The 17704-nt window shown below is 37.7% G+C and overlaps 1 protein-coding gene across 4 annotated transcripts in view; it reads left to right on the forward strand.

The window, feature by feature from the left end:
* The window catches only part of Atp2c1 (ATPase secretory pathway Ca2+ transporting 1), a 111160-nt gene that overhangs the window by 33108 nt on the left and 60348 nt on the right, over positions 1 to 17704 (forward strand). For all 4 annotated transcript variants that reach the window (XM_051205736.1, XM_051205761.1, XM_051205743.1 and 1 more), the window contains one exon: positions 17148 to 17258. In XM_051205736.1, coding sequence (XP_051061693.1) covers positions 17148 to 17258 — 111 coding nt within the window. The remainder of the gene's footprint in view (positions 1 to 17147; positions 17259 to 17704) is intronic.

Genomic DNA, 17704 nt, shown 5'->3' on the forward strand with positions numbered 1-17704 from the left:
GAGTTCCATGACTGTCAGTGTTTGATGTGCTTCCCAGATGAATCTTCTGGATGGTCTAGACCCAGAGTCACCTGACTGAGTGCTTATTCTCCGTTGCTGTAGTAAGTCATGATTTATTTTGTATAACTTGACCTTTACTTTTTAAAAAAGATACAATCCACATGCCATAAAATCCTGTTTTTAAGTGTAACTCAGTGTGCCTCAGCACATTAGCAGCATCCTGCATACCTTTTGCATTACCTCCTCAAAGAAATCTTTGCCCTATTAACATTCACTTCCTGGTCTTTCCTTCCCCCAGCTCCTAGCAACCACTAATCCAGTTTCTGTGTTTGGATTTTCCTATTCTGTGCATTTTGTATAAAAGAAATCAAGCAATATGTTTGGATTCTTTCAGTTTAATCTATGTTTTGGTATGTATTAATACTTGAATTTTGTTGGTGGCTGAAAAATATTCTAAGGTATGGGTGTATCATATTTACTCATTCATCATTTGATGAATGTAGAGGTGGTGTTCGCCTTTTTTAGGACTGAAGTCACACTGAGGAGAGACTTTCGCAATCCTTTTTAAGTGATGCATAAAGTCAGCTCACCTTCAAGTCTGAATTAATTCTAGAACCATTTCATCTAGTACTTAGTAGTTGGTTTTTACGTTGTGTGTAATAAATACGTATTTACTTTTGTAAAGAGGAAGTAGAAGTATATTGCTTCTACACATTCTTGCATCCTGATAAGCTCCTTTGAATTTTATTTCCACAATAAAGCCTTGTATTGATGTCATCTTGGATAAGTACTGTTTATCTAGAGTTATCAATAAAGTATTAGACAGGATGCAACCTAGTGGAACAGCTGGTGTCCTGGCTTGTTAGGACTATAGGCTTACCTGGCCAGAAATTACCTAGTTGTTGGCCTTGGGCTTCAGTGTGACAGAGTTGATAAAATGTCTTGTTGGCAGACAGTAGAGTTCTTTGATGAATACTGCTTCTAAGTGATCACTGTGTACTTTGTATAAATTTCAGAAACCATTCACTCATTTTATTAGAGGAATTTTAGTGTGTGTGTGTGTGTGTGTGTGTGTGTGTTAGGAAAAAAAAAACAGGTGGGAGGGTGAAAACCTCCCATTTCTGAGTTTGCTTTTAGGAAAATTTTTTTTCAGATTGTAATTAAAGCTGGCCTTACCATACTTAAATTTTATTCTGAGTGTGATTTGCTTTCTTGAAGCTTTTGGGTTACCTGAATCGTTTAAATACACTCTGTGGGAGTTAAAGAGTTTTCTGAGAGTCAGATGTTGGCTCAGTTCCTGGCCATACTACTTACTAGTCTTGTTAGTTTCTCTTTATCTCTGGCAAAATACTCTTTTGTTTTTAATTACTCCAGCTCTGAAATAGGAAAAATAGGGTTTTCTCAGGATTATGTGAAGGAATACAGGTAAGGAACTGTGTGACCCCCCCACCCCCTTACATCCACCTGATTCACTCCATTCTATACTCACTTTTGCTGCTATTCTGTGTGTTAGGTATTTTCCAGTGATTTCCAGCCCTAGGCTTTTTAATTTTTTTAAATTTAAAGAGTCAGAATAATAGAAACACCTATATATTACAGGTTCTTTAAGGTCTTTTCAGGAACACAGAATTTGAGGTCATCCTGGTCTACATAGCTTGTTCCAGGCCAGCTGTGACTACATAGTGACAAGACCCTATCTTACTACCCTGCCACCAAAACAAACAAACAGACAAAGTAAAACGAACTAAGCAAGCAACCTGCCAAAAACAAACTGAGAACCATAGTGTGCCAGAAAATGCAATACTAGTTTCCTTTTCTTGAGAGGGAAACATCTGGTTACCACACAGGTAAAATTCAGGCTGACTGGTCAACAAGGGGAGAGCTATTTGTCCTAGCTTGCTTTCTTTGTAACCTGACTTCACACTCCTGGGCTATGTTTTTGTTGCCTATAAAAATGTGTGTGGTGTTTTCTTGCCTGCTTTATTGTCATTATTTTACTTTTGTTTGCCTTTATGCATATTGGTATCTGGCTTTTCTAGACACAGCTTTCATTGGTGTGTACTGATTGAATTTATTTCTGAGATTGTGCCCTTCAAGTGGCCAATGTCAGCCATTGGTTGGCAAAAACAAAGCACAGTGGATGGATCCTACAAAGAGTAAACTTACTGAGTAAAGAGTATTTTTCCCCAAACTAATAATGTGAGCATCTTGGAATTAGTTTGATGGCTTTATGAAAGTTAGACATAGTTTAGTTGGATTACAGATGCTTGACAGTTGTATTCAGCCCCAATATTTGGGAATGAATACCAGAGTCTGTTTCAGAATCTTGCCCTCTGTGCTAGGAATTGAAATGTAGCACTTTGTTTTATTTTGATATTTAATAAAGATGCTAAAACTTGGGATCAAGAGATGTCATTTTTCTTAAAATTTTTCTTAAAATGTTTTTGTGGTATGTTCTGTTTTGTTTCCTATTGTGATAGAACACTGACAAAAAACAGCTTTTGAAGGAAAGGATTTATTTGGCTTACACAGTCCATCATCAGGGAAGTCAGGGCAAGGAACTAAGGACAGGAACCTGGAGGCAGGAACTGAAACAGAGACTAGGGAGAAATGCTGCTTACTGGATTGCTGCTGTTGGCTTGCTCAACCTGTTCTTTTTACAGGATCACCTGCTCTGGGTTGGCAACCTTCCATAGTGGGCTAGGCCCTCCCACACCTTTATTAAGAGAATGCCCCACAGGCCTGCCTATAGGCCAATCCTAAGGGGATGTTTTCTCAGTTGAATTCTCTTTCCTAAATTGCCATCCATTGTGTCAACTTGACAAAAGACTGCCTTGCACATAGTAAGAACACAACATAAGATGTACCTTGTTAACAGATTTTTGAGTGTACATTTGTTGGTTATAGACACCCTTTTGTAACGGTTCATTTTGTGAGGCTGAAACTCTATGCTATTTAGTAACTCCTTGTTTCCCACCCCTTCCACCCTGGTCCCTTGTATCTACTACTTCATTCTTTGAGCCTGTGAATTCTACTTTGTCTTCTTTGTTAGACACCTCTATATAAATATGTAAATAGAATCTTTCAGTGGTTTTTTTTTCTTTCTGGCAGCTATGTTATAGTGGTCTTAGGGTTTGTGTTCTGATACTTTTTTCCAAACCAAGTAACATCCTAACATATGCATGTATCACATTATGTCTTCTAGTTTGTTGAAGGATATTAGGTTGTTTCTACACCTGTCCCTATTGTATTACGAATAGTGCTAAAACACTGGAGTACTAATGTATTTGAGATATTGTTTTTAATTCTTTCTAATCAAGACTCAGAAAAAAGAAGTTATTTCTGGAGCATTGGCAATTACCTTTTAAGATTTTGAAGAGCAGCCATACTTTACCTAGTCACTGTGTTATTTTGTATCATATCTTTGGTGGTTTGAATGAGAATGAAAAAATGACCCTCATAGGCTCATATATTTGAATACTTGATTCTCAGTTAGTAGAACTGCCTGGGAAGGATTGAGAAGCATGGTCTTATTGGAGTGGGTGTGTCACTGGGGTGGGGTTTGAGGTTTCAATAGCCTATACCAGATACAGTCTTTCTCTGTATCCACTTGTGGATCAGATGTGAGCTCTCAGCTCCATTGCCATGTCTTGAGAGAGGGAGAGGGAGAGGGAGGAGAGAGAGAGAGAGAGAGAGAGAGAGAGAGAGAGAGAGAGAGAGAGAGAGAGGTCAAGCATGAGCGCACCAGGGTGGGGTCAGACACTTTTTAGAGGCATGCCTTCAGTGCTCTCTATGCCTTCCAAGTAGGCTGTATGTCTTAGAGTTTTCAGAACCTTCCTCCAAAGAACCAACCATTCAACACATGAACTTGTGGCAGCCAATTCATGTTTAAACTATAAAACCATTAGTGTTCAAGGGTTCACGGCCACTTAAGGTGTACTTTGTTGTTGTATAATTTTATAGGTGTGAGATAGTTCACTGAAGTTTTGAAGCTATTTCCTAATTATTAATGATATTGAGCATATTCACGTGCTTATTGGCCATTCATATATATTTTGTGAAGAAATATTTGTTTATACGCTTAGCTTATTTTCCAATGGAATAACTAGGTTTTATACCCATTAAGAGTTCTTTATGTATTTTATAGATTAACCCGCCACATATTCACAGTTTGCAAATGTTTTCTCCTGTACCATATGCCCTTTTTATTCTGATTTTTTTCTTTCTATATGCTCGCAGATTTTGCATTTTAGTTTGATAAAGTCCTACTTGTTTATTTTTTGTTGTTTTTGATGTTAAGTGCATGAAGTTTTCCCTCTGTTTTCTTCTAAGAGTTTTATAGTTTCAGATCTTAAGTTTGGGTTGGGATCCATTTATGTAATGTTTATATGGTGGAAGATGAGGAATGGATTCATTTTCTGGCACTAAAGATTAATAGTTTTCCTAACACCCTTCCTACTGTATATTTTTGGAATCCTTGTTGAAGATCCACTTTCAGTATATGCACAGACTTATTTCTGGGCCATGTTTTATTTCGTTTTACCCATTTCTTCTGGATTAGTCAGTTTATTTGTGGACAGTTGTTGATAGTAGTACTCTGAGTTATTATTGTCTTTGTGTCTCCAGGGTTATAATGGATCTTTTATTTAGTCTTTTTCTGTTAGTCTAGTAAAGGGTGTGTCAGTTTTATCATTTTAAAAAGCCACCTCTTAGTTGATGCCACCCATTTTTATTTCATTTGTTTCTGTTCTAATCTTTGTGCCTAACTTTGGGCTCTCCTCTTTCTCCCCTACTTCTCCCCTTTTCCTTGTCCTTGTCATTCTTGTTCTCATTCTTGCTGTTCTCTTACACAAAGGTCTCCTGTTACCCAGGCTGCCCTGGAACTTTCTGTGTAGTTAGCGATGACCTTGAATGTGATTTTGTGCACACTGGGGGTTTGTGTACACTGGACAGGTACTCACCAGCCAAGCTATAGTCTCAAATCTTCTTTGTTCTGTTTTCTTGAAGTATAAAGTAATGTTGTTTGAGACATTTTTTTTTCTCCTTTTAAATGTATTTATTACCATCTACCTCCTTTTAATAATACTGTTGCTACATCCTATAAGTTTTGGTAATAGATGGATGAACTCTAGCAGTCGGATGTATATATTTGATTTCTTATTGCATTGAGGAAAAAGGTTCAAACTTTATACTAGGAGGAACTTTTTTTGAAGGGTATATGTGGAAATTTTTGTTATATTTAGAGATAATACAACAAATTGAGCTAAACTTCATAAGGGCCAGTGATTCTTTTTTTTTTTTTATTTACTATATTTCATAGTAGGGTAAGGAATGTACTATGTTTGTCAAAGAGAAGAACAAAGAATAGTTCTATATATCAGCATAGTGAAATTGCCAATATTAATTCTAGAGTTAAATAGATGGAATGCTTCAGAAAAAAGATGTTGCCACTATATGAAACATTGGTTTTGTAATGGACTGCCTGTGTAGGAAGGAAGGTTGGTGGGATTTTACCAATAGTTACCAATAGTAACAGTATTTGCTATTTTGTCTTTTTTATTTGAAGAAAGTAGCATTCTGGCAAGCAAGAATTGGCAGATAAATTGGAATGGAGAAGATAGATAAGGTTGTAATAGGTGGCTAACTTTTTATTCACCCTAAAGAGAAACTCTGAACTCCTCTGTCCTGGTTACTACTAATGTGTTTTCTAGTTAACACAAGTGGAATTAACATGTTTCCTTTGGGTATGGCTTATTTCAGTTCACCTAGTATGCTTTCAGAGTTCATTTATATATATTTTATGAATGGAATATGGTTATTTCTACTTTTTGGCTGTTAGAGAAATGTTGAAACGGACCTTTGAGCCCAAGTATTTGGGTCTTTTTTAGCTGTATTGACTGTATACCTAGAAGCAGAACTACTGATATATATACACGATTATCCTGTAGAGCCTTTTGTTGTTATTTGTTTTTTGACACAAAGAATCATGCTCTGTATGCCAGGCTGGTCTTAAACTCTGGACATAAGTGAAACCTTGTACAATTTTGTCATCATGTGCTTAATTAATGAATGCCATAAGGTTGATAGAATTGTGCTTAATTATTGAGTACCATGGGGTTAATTGAATTAGGCCTTAGAGTTCTTAAAATACTTGTCATTCTTAAGAATGACTCAAAATATGGAACTTGTATGAGAGGATTGACAAATTTTGTTGTATAAAAATGGAAATTGTGCATTGTAAAACAAAGGCAGTAGAGCTGTCAGGAGAAAAATGTCTGCATTAGATTACAGAAAAAGGCTAAGATATCTAATTGTAAAGCACTTTAACAATTAAAAATACCTGATAAATGTTCAAAATACATAAACTATGATTCCTGTAAAATACTAAAATCAACTCTACATGTAAGAGAAATGATTCAGAGTCACTCAAAGAAATGCAAGTCAAAAGTACAAAGAGATTCCATGTTTTAACTTTCAGTTAGTCTAGTAGCCTACCTCAATGACAAGGCCACAGGAGAACAGATGTTGGAAGGAGAGGACTGATGGCTGTCCTCTGACCCCATACATATGCTGATATGTGTGTGTCCCATGTAGAGAATACAGCCCTATTCAGCAAACTCCACTGAGGCCATCCCCCTTTGCCTTTTTTTTTTCTTGAATTCAGGCCTTCAACATGAAATACATGTTTTATTGTTTGCAGTTGTTGAAAAAGTTATGATTGTTTACAGACTCACAGTAGTAAGAATAAGGGAGCTTTCTGAATAGTTGAATGATGTTGGATGTATACTATCAAGTAAAAAGAAGGTACCTGCATTCAGTGTTACCCTAAGTCAAAGAAGAGGAAATAAGGAACCATGTACCTTATTTGTGCAGAAGGAAACAGGAAAGATGTGTTAGAAACAGATTGGTTGTAGAGAGATGGAAAGACTGGAGGCGGGGACACAATACTTCTTACAGTTAGAAGTAAGTTATGCTTTCATGTATTCAAGATTAGCAGAGATGCCCTCTCTCTCTCTCTGTCTCTCTGTGTAAATAAAATTCCTTAACACTTTGTTGTGGTACCCTAGAATCCATAACACTTCTGAATATTACTTTTCAATAAAAGGAACCAAAACTTGCTTGAGAAACAGTTAAGTTCAGTGCTGTGGCTAACAAAATACAAAGGTAATCTGGGAACATCTTGTGCTAAAAAAAAATAAGGAAGTATTCAAAAAATGGTAACCACAGGTCAGAAGGACTTAAAAACCAGTCTATTCAGTCTTTCCTGTGGGTCACAATTGGGACATTTTGAGCAATAGGATGATTATGTGATATATTTATAATCCATAGACTAATAGGAGGCCCATGACATAAATTGGGGCTATACGTGTGTTAATATCTACACAAAGAAGTAGGAAAGGAACCTGAGGAGTCCATGTAATTTTTGTAAACAGCACAATTTATTTATAATAGTACTACTGGAAATATATATATATATATATGTATATATATATATATATATATTTTTTTTTTTTGAGCGAAGTATGATAAAATACCTGATATTTTACATAGTTTCAAAGTAACTAAGTACATGAGATGTGTTAATTATAAATCACCAAACAATAATTTGATAGCCAAAAGTTCCAACCTCACAGGTAACCATTTTAGTAAAATGATCAAAATTCAAATCACTGTTAGCAGGCCAATCACTTTGTATTGGTAAGCTGGAGCTGCTGTGTGCTTAAGTCCAAAGTTATATGGGTGTGGCTTTTCATTGCCAAAGACAACTAACTACCTTCTTGCTTTGTCTTCCATGGTCTTGTTTTCTGTGTGCTCATACTTCTGCTTTCTTTCTTTCTTCCTTCCTTCCTTCCTTCCTTCCTTCCTTCCTTCCTTCCTTCCTTCCTTTCTTTCTTTCTTTTTAATAGAGCTACAGTTACCTGTGTAATGACCCCTTTTCTAATAAAGTGACATTTAAATATCGTCATCAGTCACATTGGGAATTAAGGTTTCAGCATAGGAATTTTGGAGGTGCAATGGGATAGTTATTCTGTAGAAAGCATGTTGTGCCTGTTAGTATGTGCTGAGAAGGATATATCATTCCTTTACTGGTGATTCCTTCCCTTCAGAATGCATTACCTGAATCAATGAGAAAAATCTAAATCATGATATATAAAATGGGACTATTCCATAAAAATAATCTGCTTGCTTTAAACAAAAAAGTGAAGCTCTGCTAGGTAAAAGGACTTAAGGCATTGTTTCAGAGCCTGGGTTGACATTTATGTTCCCCTACTCCCAGTCCCTTGTTTGACATACCTTTTAATATGGTTTGAAACTGTTTCTCCTTTCTTTTCCTTATAGTTTGTCAACAGCACGTTATTCTGTAGAATTTTTCACAGCCTGTACTTTGCCGAACGAACTCATTCTTTGGAAAGTTTAGTCTGTTCCTCTAGCTCCTGTACTTGTAAATTGGAGAGAATAAAGAAGGACTCATTTCTGGAGCCCACTCATCCTCAGTATGACTTTGTATGGATTTTTGACTATAGAAAAGAAAAATAACAACAAAATTCCCTTCTGATTTTTAGTGTGCAGCCAAAGTTAAGAAGCATTGATCTAGACCTAGTTTGAGAATCAACACATTATACCCTGCCCTTTAGTAAGACAGAATTTTTATGTTGGTAATTTTGGTAAGTACAGTTGGCAGGCCATCTGTCAGCTTGAATATTATAGAAGCATTTATGGATGTTCCTAAATATTTTGGTATCTACCAGTCTGTAGATACAAGTGGCCTTTGGCCTCCTTTACTTATTCGTTACTTCATAAGAAAGTATTCCCATTGTCTTTGCCACGATGTGTTAGCATTTTCTCATTGGTAGGGCTGAACAGAGATCCCAAATTAAGGAGACTTGGCCATTCTGAGGTACTTGCTGACCACTGTTATTCCTTTGCTAGAGTGTAATCTTTGAGGAACCTTAATCATATGAGACTTGCCTTTTGTTTGTTTAGCTGCATTTGGTAATGAAATAGTGTTTGGTGGCTACCAAACCTTTTTCTCAGTGGGTTTCATAATTCACGGGCGATGGAGGGTGTTTTTCAGATCAGTTTTCATCTTTTGTGCTTCCAGTGGAGGATCAAGATCATTCAAAAGGTTCAAAAGGTTCAGGTTAGTTTTAGGATAATATTTGCTTTCTGTTTGTTGTGTAATTGCCTATTAAGACAGAAAAGCCTTCTGATTCTGCTCCTCTCCCCCATTGGTAGTTTTGATGTTGCTAAGAACTTTTTAAGGTTGTGTGGCTGGGTTGTTAAGAAAAGTTATTAAGAATTTTTCAAGGTTGTATGACTGAGTTGGTGTCCCAATCCCTCCACTGGAAGTCTTGCCTGTGGAGATGGCCAGTTGAGTCTCCTTCACCCTATTGGAGTCTTAGCTGGGGTCATTCTTGTAGATTCTTGGGAGTTTACCTTGCACTAAGGTTTCTACCTCACCCTGAAATGTCCCCACACAACCTTCATAACCTATAGTCTAATAGAATCTGAACTGTCAACTAGGGAGCCTGCACGGGACTGGTCTAGGCCCTCTACATATATGTGACAGTTGTATAGCTAGAAGCATGGAGGGACTGTCTTTGATTCTTTTGCTGCCGTTTGGAACCCTGTTCCTCTTGTTGTGTTGCCTAGCCCAACCTTAATACAAGGGGAGGTGCTTAGTCTTACTGCAACTTGATATGCCTTGTCTTGTTGATATCCTTGGGATGCCTGCCCTTTTCTGAATAGAAATGGAGGAGGAGATGATTTTGGGGAGGGGGGCAAAGGAGAGGAGAGGGGGAAGAGAGAAGGGAGGGGAAACTGCAGTAGGGATGTACAACTAAACAAACAACCAAATAAGAGCTTTTCAAAAGATACCAAGACAGCAAAAACATGGTTAGACTCTTCTGAAGGTCTAGAATGGGACGAGGCGTATGTATTAATTAGTGTTCCCTAGAATTTGAATACTTGTCATATACTCTGATATACACCTTATATAAACAGTTTGACTTTATTCCCGTCAAAACTAAACTAGGGATTTTTTTCTCCTAGTTTTTCACGGAGGGAAGGGACTCAGAAGATAAACAGACTTGGAGTTATGAATTGAAGTTGATAGGTCTGACCTTGACTGTGATGTAGTTCTCAGGTGTAGTCCCTGGACCAGCAGCATCACCACTACTTACACCTTGTTAGAAACGCATCTTCTGGGTCTTACTGAGATCCGCTGGTTCAGAAGTGCTGAGGACTCAGTATAGTAATCCTTGCTTTATAAAGCTGGCTGTTAATAGTAAGTGGTGAAGACAGTGAACTGAAGGATTCCGTTTCTTCGTCTTTTAAAGCTTAAATTTAGCTTTTTGTTGGAGCCAGAGCCCCTGTATGTGAAGGCGGGGGAGCCTGCTCTGTTGTCTTGTCTTAAGCTCTGAAGATGTTTGGTTTGTTACTTGCTACATTCCCAGCCAGTAAAGCAGTTGCTTTTAAAACTGATTAAGTCTGCTTTGTTTCTGGAGATCATTGTGAACTTTAGTTTGTTTGGACCTGAAGTTGTCTTGTTTTTTTTTTCTTTTTTCTTCTATTATATACCTTCACATTATAAAATGGAACTGTGTTTCCATCCTGTGAAATCAGGTGTTATAACTTTGGCTGCATGTTAAATTCAACATGGGGAATTTTTAAAAATAAATATGTTTGGCTCTACTCAAGACCTAATTATTTGTGCTCTCTGGAGATGATGGCTTCATAGTTACAAAAACCATAAAAAGGCCCGCATCTTCACTCATTTCTGTTGATGCACTAGAGTACGGCAGACCTCATAGGCTTAAACATCAGGTACCTACTTCTCTAGGTTCTGGAGGATGTGAGGAGCCTTGTCAGTAGGTGTTGCTTCCAGGAGAGGGTTTCTGCTGATCTCCTCACATGGTGGGGAAGGGAGAGGTCTTGCCTGTCTCTTTGTCAGGCATTAAGCCTACCTTGAAGACATTATTCTCAGGACCCATTTAACTTCCTATAGGGACTCTCTAAATTGTATCACTTTAAGGGGTTGGAACTTCAGTGTGAAGTTTAGGGGCACAGTTCAGTCCACAGCAGCTTCTGTGCAATTCTGATACCTGTCAGATTAGAAACTGGTAGTTAGTATTGCTTACTATTAAAAAAAGAAAAAGAAATAAAATCTTGGACTCTTTGTAAAATGAAAATCTGGCTTCAGTGGAACTCTGAATGATTCTAATGCATATAAGATTAACATTTAATTATATTTAATTATTTACATACTCTAAATATTTGAAACGATCTGCAGTTTTTTTTTTATATATATGTGTGCTTGGGTATGTTTGTTTGTTTTGGTATTACTTGACTCTTGAATTAATCTCCTCTGTAGGATATAGCTCATGGAAGGAGTGGTTGTACCTGTGGGCTTTTGTCTGTAAAAAGGTTGTTTGCTGCATGAGTTAGTGGTTCACAATGTAGTAGTTTAAAAGATTGAATGCTCTGAGAAGGGAATTTAAATTGAAGTTCAGGTGTCTTCTCCACACCCCACTGGAGATTAAAACCAGAGCCTCAGCTGCAAGGTAGCCATTATGATAAGTTTAAGACTAAATAGGAGAAAAACATGTTTGACAGTTGAGGCCTTAAGACAGTAGACTTCTTTAAGCAAGATGTGGCACAGTAGCTCTTAAGATGCATTAACCTTCAGCTGAACTTGGTGTCCCCCTTACCCCCTATCCCTCCGTTAGTTGAGACAGTTTCTCTGTGAAGCTCTGGCTGTCCTGGAACTAGCTCTGTAGATCAGGCTGTCCTTGAACTCAGAGATCTACCTGCTTCTGCCTCCCAAGTGCTGGGATTAAAGACATGCACCTCACAGCCTGGCTTGAGCTTGATCTTTTTATGTTTTGTAATTCTCAAAATTAAACACTAATTAAATCAGACTTTTAAAAATAACTTCATTTAAGAAAGATCAAATGCTTGCTTAATAACACAAGAATAATATGCAACGGCTGTTGAACTTTCTTGAAATAGATATATATTTAACAGCTACACCAGAACATGAAGACTCCATTGTCTCTCACATTTCACTGCATTGTAACTTTTTCCTTGTCCTTTTCACTTTAACTCTTATAGTGGATTCTAGTATTTCAGAGTGGTGTCTTGTTGTGGTCTTAATTTGTATCGTACCATCTCTTATCAACATTATTAGTGTATCCTGTTAGTTCTTTTTGATTGATAGTCTTAGCCTTTGGGTGCAGGAAATTAGTGTCTTGCCCATCATTTCATTCTAAAAGGATTTCCCTAGTAGTCATAAGGTGTTAAGTCAGAAGCAGAGATGGGCAGTAAATAGCTACTAATAGGGCTAATGGGAGCCCAAGATAACTTGGGCCTGTATCTGTAACATTCCCTCTTTGTACAGTTAATAGGAATTATAATTCTAATCTGTCAGTCCTGTAGAATCTCTTATCACAGATGTGACTCACCTTTCTTCCTTGGAAATCCAGTTCCCACTCCTAACAACTTAAAGACTACTTACTACTTTCTTCCTTTTAGTGGGAAGGCGTGGGCTGTTACTACAAACTGCTTATTCCAATGCAGTAAATATGTTAGAAAGTAATTTTGAATATGTGTCTACCTACAAAGTTTTTGGAGTGAAATAAGACAAATGTTCAAAGAACAATCATAAAAACCGAAAATAAGGCAGGTCCACTCGGAGTTCCTGCGGGCAAGATCCTTGACCCCCAAATCCTGGCCTCTGCCAAAGAACCAGGTCTCAGCTGGAGAGCGCCAGTTTCTAGTGAGATCCGACTACCCTGCAAAACCTTCTCAAGTTCCAGCTCAGCCCTCGTCCTCTTCCGCCGGCTATTGGCCAGAGAAAATGAAAAGATGTGGATTCCTTCCAGACTAATGTGGCTTGATCACGCCAGACCGCCTGAAACAGAGTACAAGCTGATCCTACATTCAAAACAGCTGGACAAAACAGCCCTACAGACTACAGCCAGGATATCTGAATCTTCTTCGAATCCCCCAAGACAGCGCCCCTTACCAGCAGGAAGTAGTTTGGAAAGAACGACGCCCAAATTCCCAAATATTGTGTATAAATGTTTGTTTTCATTTAATTGGACTGTTATATAAAATTAAATAAAATTAAAAAAAAGAAATAAAACTGGATGAAACCAAAAAAAAAAAAAAAAAAACCGAAAATAAAATTTCTTAAATACAGAATTTTCAGAAAGTTCCTGGACTGACTGGAAGATCATAATGCATTAAACTGTGTGTCCTGGATTCAGTTTGTGTTAGTATGTGGGGTAATGAGATCATTTTCACCTGTATGGTTAGTTTCTGTCCTTTATGTGGACAAAGTTAGCATTGGAAATATACTATTTTATCTTGTGGGGTGTCACACACCTTTGATCCCAGCACTTGGGAGGCAGAGGCAGGTGGATCTCTTGAGTGCTAGCCTGGTGGAGACACCCCTCTCCTTCCCTCTCCCCTCTTTCATACACATAATCACACATACACACATACACACAAAATCTGCCCCTTAGACTAGTTTGAAACCAGGATTTCCCAGGAGTGTTCAGAATATGCATCCATGCATGGAAAAACATCTGATTGATGTTTTTGAATGTTCAGATTCAAAACAAGCTTGTGCACCATGCATTTTCCAACTCAAATGTATTTTATGCCTCTATGTCTTAGTTGTCTTTTCCCAGTTTCTAATTGTGCATAATAATACCCAAGTGCATTTGTACATGTGGCTGATTACTCAGGATTTCTTGTGTCAATGAAATAAAAAGACTGAAACCATTAAACAGGTGTGTATGGTGAATACAGAAACACAGATTTTACCAGGACCTTATGTATCTGGTGCTTCAAGGCTGCTTGCTTTCCAGATCAGGTGGCTCCCATCACCCTATTCCGATCCCTAAAACAGGGTCAGCATTTCTATTTTTGTACCTGGATCCTTAGAATGAGTTTGGAAAGTGAGTCTGCTTTAAAACAGATGGAATAAGCTTACACTTGACAGTAAATATGAGGTTATAAGATACTGTCTTTAAATCTTAGTCTTGAATTTTTTTTTTTTTTTTTTTTTTTTTTTTTTAAACAGAGAAAGCAGCATTCTCTTGGAGGAGGATGATGGGTTCTGAGTAGAAATTACTGTGACTGCTCCTGAAATTTGATAGGCTTGCCCAAGAGAGAAACAGGTACTCGGGCCACCAGAGGACAGATAGCTAGCTACGGCAGCACAGTTCACACATCTTGGTGTGTTGTAAAATGAAAGCATAAAGCTCTTTCAGTTCTTCCTGACATGGGTTTCATTCTTAAGAGGCTCACGGCCACCTTCTCTACTTGCATGCCAGTGGCAGCACCTGTGTGCTCAGCATGATGTCTCTTCCTGGGCATCAGTGGGGCTACGGCACTCTTTCCTCAGTGGACCTACCCAAGTGGTTCCTTCTTTGGGGGTGACATCTATTTTATGTTCTGTTTCTGTCTTAGTGTTGCCTCTGTTCAGCAATTAGGGTGAGCCAGGTTCCTGGAGACAGTTCCTTCCCATGAGCAGCCTCCCTTCCTTCATGGAGGTCCCTCATGCCTTGTTGCTCATTGTCCGTTTCCTTGTTTCTAGTTAAGCATCTATCAGCTTTCTGCCTCACTGAGTAGTCACTGGGGTGACATCATTTGGGGCAAGGCTTAGATGGTTTGCTTTCTAGTTGGGTAGTTCTCCTTCACTTGTGAACAACTTGTTGTGGTTCAACACACAGTAGATGTGGTTGCAATTGGAGAGTGTCTCAAAACAGTCCTTGATATGCTTAGACAGTTGTCATATACCCCCTTACTGTCTTATCCTATATTAAGCGAAGTCTTACTTCTTGTGATTTTCAGCTCTTTTGGGCTGAATTTCCCTTGAAGGGTTTTATATTAAGTGTGCTCAACTGTAGACCCTTTATAGGTACCATTTGCCAAAAGATTACTTGAAAATTTTGAACACTGCTCTTATACTGTGTGTTGAGTGTCAGAGTTAGCACTTTCAATAACTTTTTTTTTCATATGGGGGGGGGCTAACCCAGATTCTTAAGCATGTTAAGCCTATAGCATATGCTCTGCCTCTGAGCTATACTTCCAGGAAGTAGCCTAATGATAGAAAATATGTTTTAACTGCAACATTATTGCAAGTTTAACTTATTATTGATAATTGATGACGTATATGAGCTAATGATACAAGCAAATGAGCACATGTAATAATTGAATATTTCTTTGTATGTGTGTGTGTGTTCATGTGTATGGGTGCATGTTGTTGGAGGACAGAGGTCAGCCTTGGGTACAGTCTACTCTGGCTTTCAAGGCAGGGTATCTCACTGATCTGGAACTCACCAGTTAGACTAGGATGGCTGTCGTGAGGAATCTGCTTTTCCTTGGTACCTCCCTGGCTCTTGGATTATAAATGTGCACTGCTTCACCTACTTTTCTGTGGGTTCTGAGGACTGAACTCAGGTCCTTAAGCTTATAAGCAAGCAATGTGCTAAGCTATTTCTCCAGCCCACTGACTTATGATTTCTTGTTGCTGGTGGATCATGTTATAGCAGTTGAATTCAAGTCTGTTGAGGTTCTCCTATTTCTGTTTTATATACGAATAAACTAAGGTTCAAGAATTTTAGAAATTAACCTCACTGTTATGTTTAATTAATTTAACATAAATTAATAAATTAATTTGGAAATTAGCCTCATTGATATGTTAAATACAATTGACCTTTAAAATTTTTGTTGTGATCTTACAAGGTAAAGTTTAATAGCTTTGGCTCTCATTATATTTTCTTCGTATTTACCTTGAGGTGGTTCAACAAAGGCCTCTGTTAGTTTGTTTCATGAATTTGAAAGTAGGGCATTTCAGTGGTTGTAGAAAATTCTCAAATTTAGTCTCTTTAAATCTCTTAGTTTTATGAAAATACTATGCTACAAAGTAATTTCAAGGCTTTGCACAAGAGTAAGGTAATCTATAGTTTCCTCAGAATTTTGTCACTGACATTTCTTTATTAGAAATGCACAATATTGCTATTATTTGCTTTTAAGTTATTTAAACACTCAGTAATGCCTTTTAAATAACTGAAATTAGGAAGTATGTATTTAGCTCCAGAAATATGATCACGGTGATGGAATACTTCCCCCTTTCCTTGGCTGTTTACTTGCTTTTTGGTTTTGTTTATACTAAATCAAAAGGATTTTTATACACACATAGCAGTGTGGTGTAGTAGAATAGAATTGTGATTTATTTTTTGATCTCACTTGTCGTTTTAAAGAATATTTGCTTTACAAAGAACAATGAAAAAAAAGAGTATTAGGAATTTTAGGAAATTATTTTATTCTGAAAATACTGATCATTTCAGCTTATGTCTTAGCAAGGGCAGAGGTGTTTTAGCTTCAGTATTATTTCACCAGGTGGCTCAGCTGGTTGGCGATGGATCCTTTTCTCAGTTTAAGTAGCGAGGAGGCTGGCTGTAGCTCTCCTTTCCCTCCTTAAAATCTGTTTCTGTAAGGAATCTCAGTTTAGGGCCAAAGCAAATCTGAATCGGATATTTGTTTCTAGAATTGTGAGGAGCACTATTGATAATTTGTTTATAAATTGCATGAAGTTTAGCTATCATCGTTGCTGCCATTTCTGTGACCTGTTCTGCCCGCTCCTAACCCACCAACTAACCTGTGCTGCCTCTGCTTGTCCGCGTCCTTGAACGTCTCAGTTTCCTCTTGGTTTGAGAATTACATTGAAAGTCTTGCCTGTTGTTGAGGTCTATGGTTGGGTAGCCAGGTGTCCTGAAAAAGAGAAGTGAGCACAGGAGCAGTTAAAATGGAGAAAGCTAAGCAGTTCTTGTTCCTTGAATTAAACATAATGAGTTTATAGGATTATGATTGTGCATAGTCATCAGATTCTGACAGAAAAGACATCTGTTTATTTTTTAATCTTATGTTGATGGATTTTGTATTATACCTTGTGTTAACAGGTGTCTGGGGTTTTAAAAATGTTAACATGGAGTTGTCTTAGATACTCACTATTAGTCTGAATATACTAAGTGGAAAATAAGTTGCTGTGAATATTAGGATTTTCATTTATTCTAGGCTACATTGTAGTTGTTTACTGTATTTAAGTAATTTTCTATTATTTTTATTCCTAGGTTGCACGTTTTCAAAAAATACCTAATGGTGAAAATGAGACAATGATTCCTGTATTGACATCAAAGAAAGCAAGTGAATTACCAGTCAGTGAGGTTGCAGGCATTCTCCAAGTAAGTGGTGGGTGAAGAGGAGGGGTGGAAGTGTAAAGCAGCCATTTAGATTAAGTCAGTGCTGGCCTGTTGTGTTTTCTCCAGTGATAGCAATACTGGTTTGTGCTCTCTGTGTAATAGCCCCCAGTTAAACACGATAACATGACAGGAAATGTGGCCGGAGTCATGGAGCAGTGGTGTTTAATTTAAGTATCTATGTGTGTAGTGTCTGCGCAGTACAGCTCAAGATAAGTAGTATGGCTGGCATCTGTTTGCATTGCTTATCAGTTGGGTTGGGGAAATAATTAATTTAATTAGTAACATAAGTGGGGTTAGGATTTTTTTGTTTGTTTTTTTTTTTAAGATAGGATGTCTCTGTGAAACAGTCCTGGCTGCCCTGGAACTCACTCTGTTGACATTGCTGGCTTCAAACTCACAGAGGTCTGCCTGCCTCTGCCTCCTCAGTG

This window comes from Phodopus roborovskii, unplaced genomic scaffold (genome assembly GCF_943737965.1).
Source record: "Phodopus roborovskii unplaced genomic scaffold, PHOROB, whole genome shotgun sequence".
NCBI classification, from domain to species: domain Eukaryota; kingdom Metazoa; phylum Chordata; class Mammalia; order Rodentia; family Cricetidae; genus Phodopus; species Phodopus roborovskii.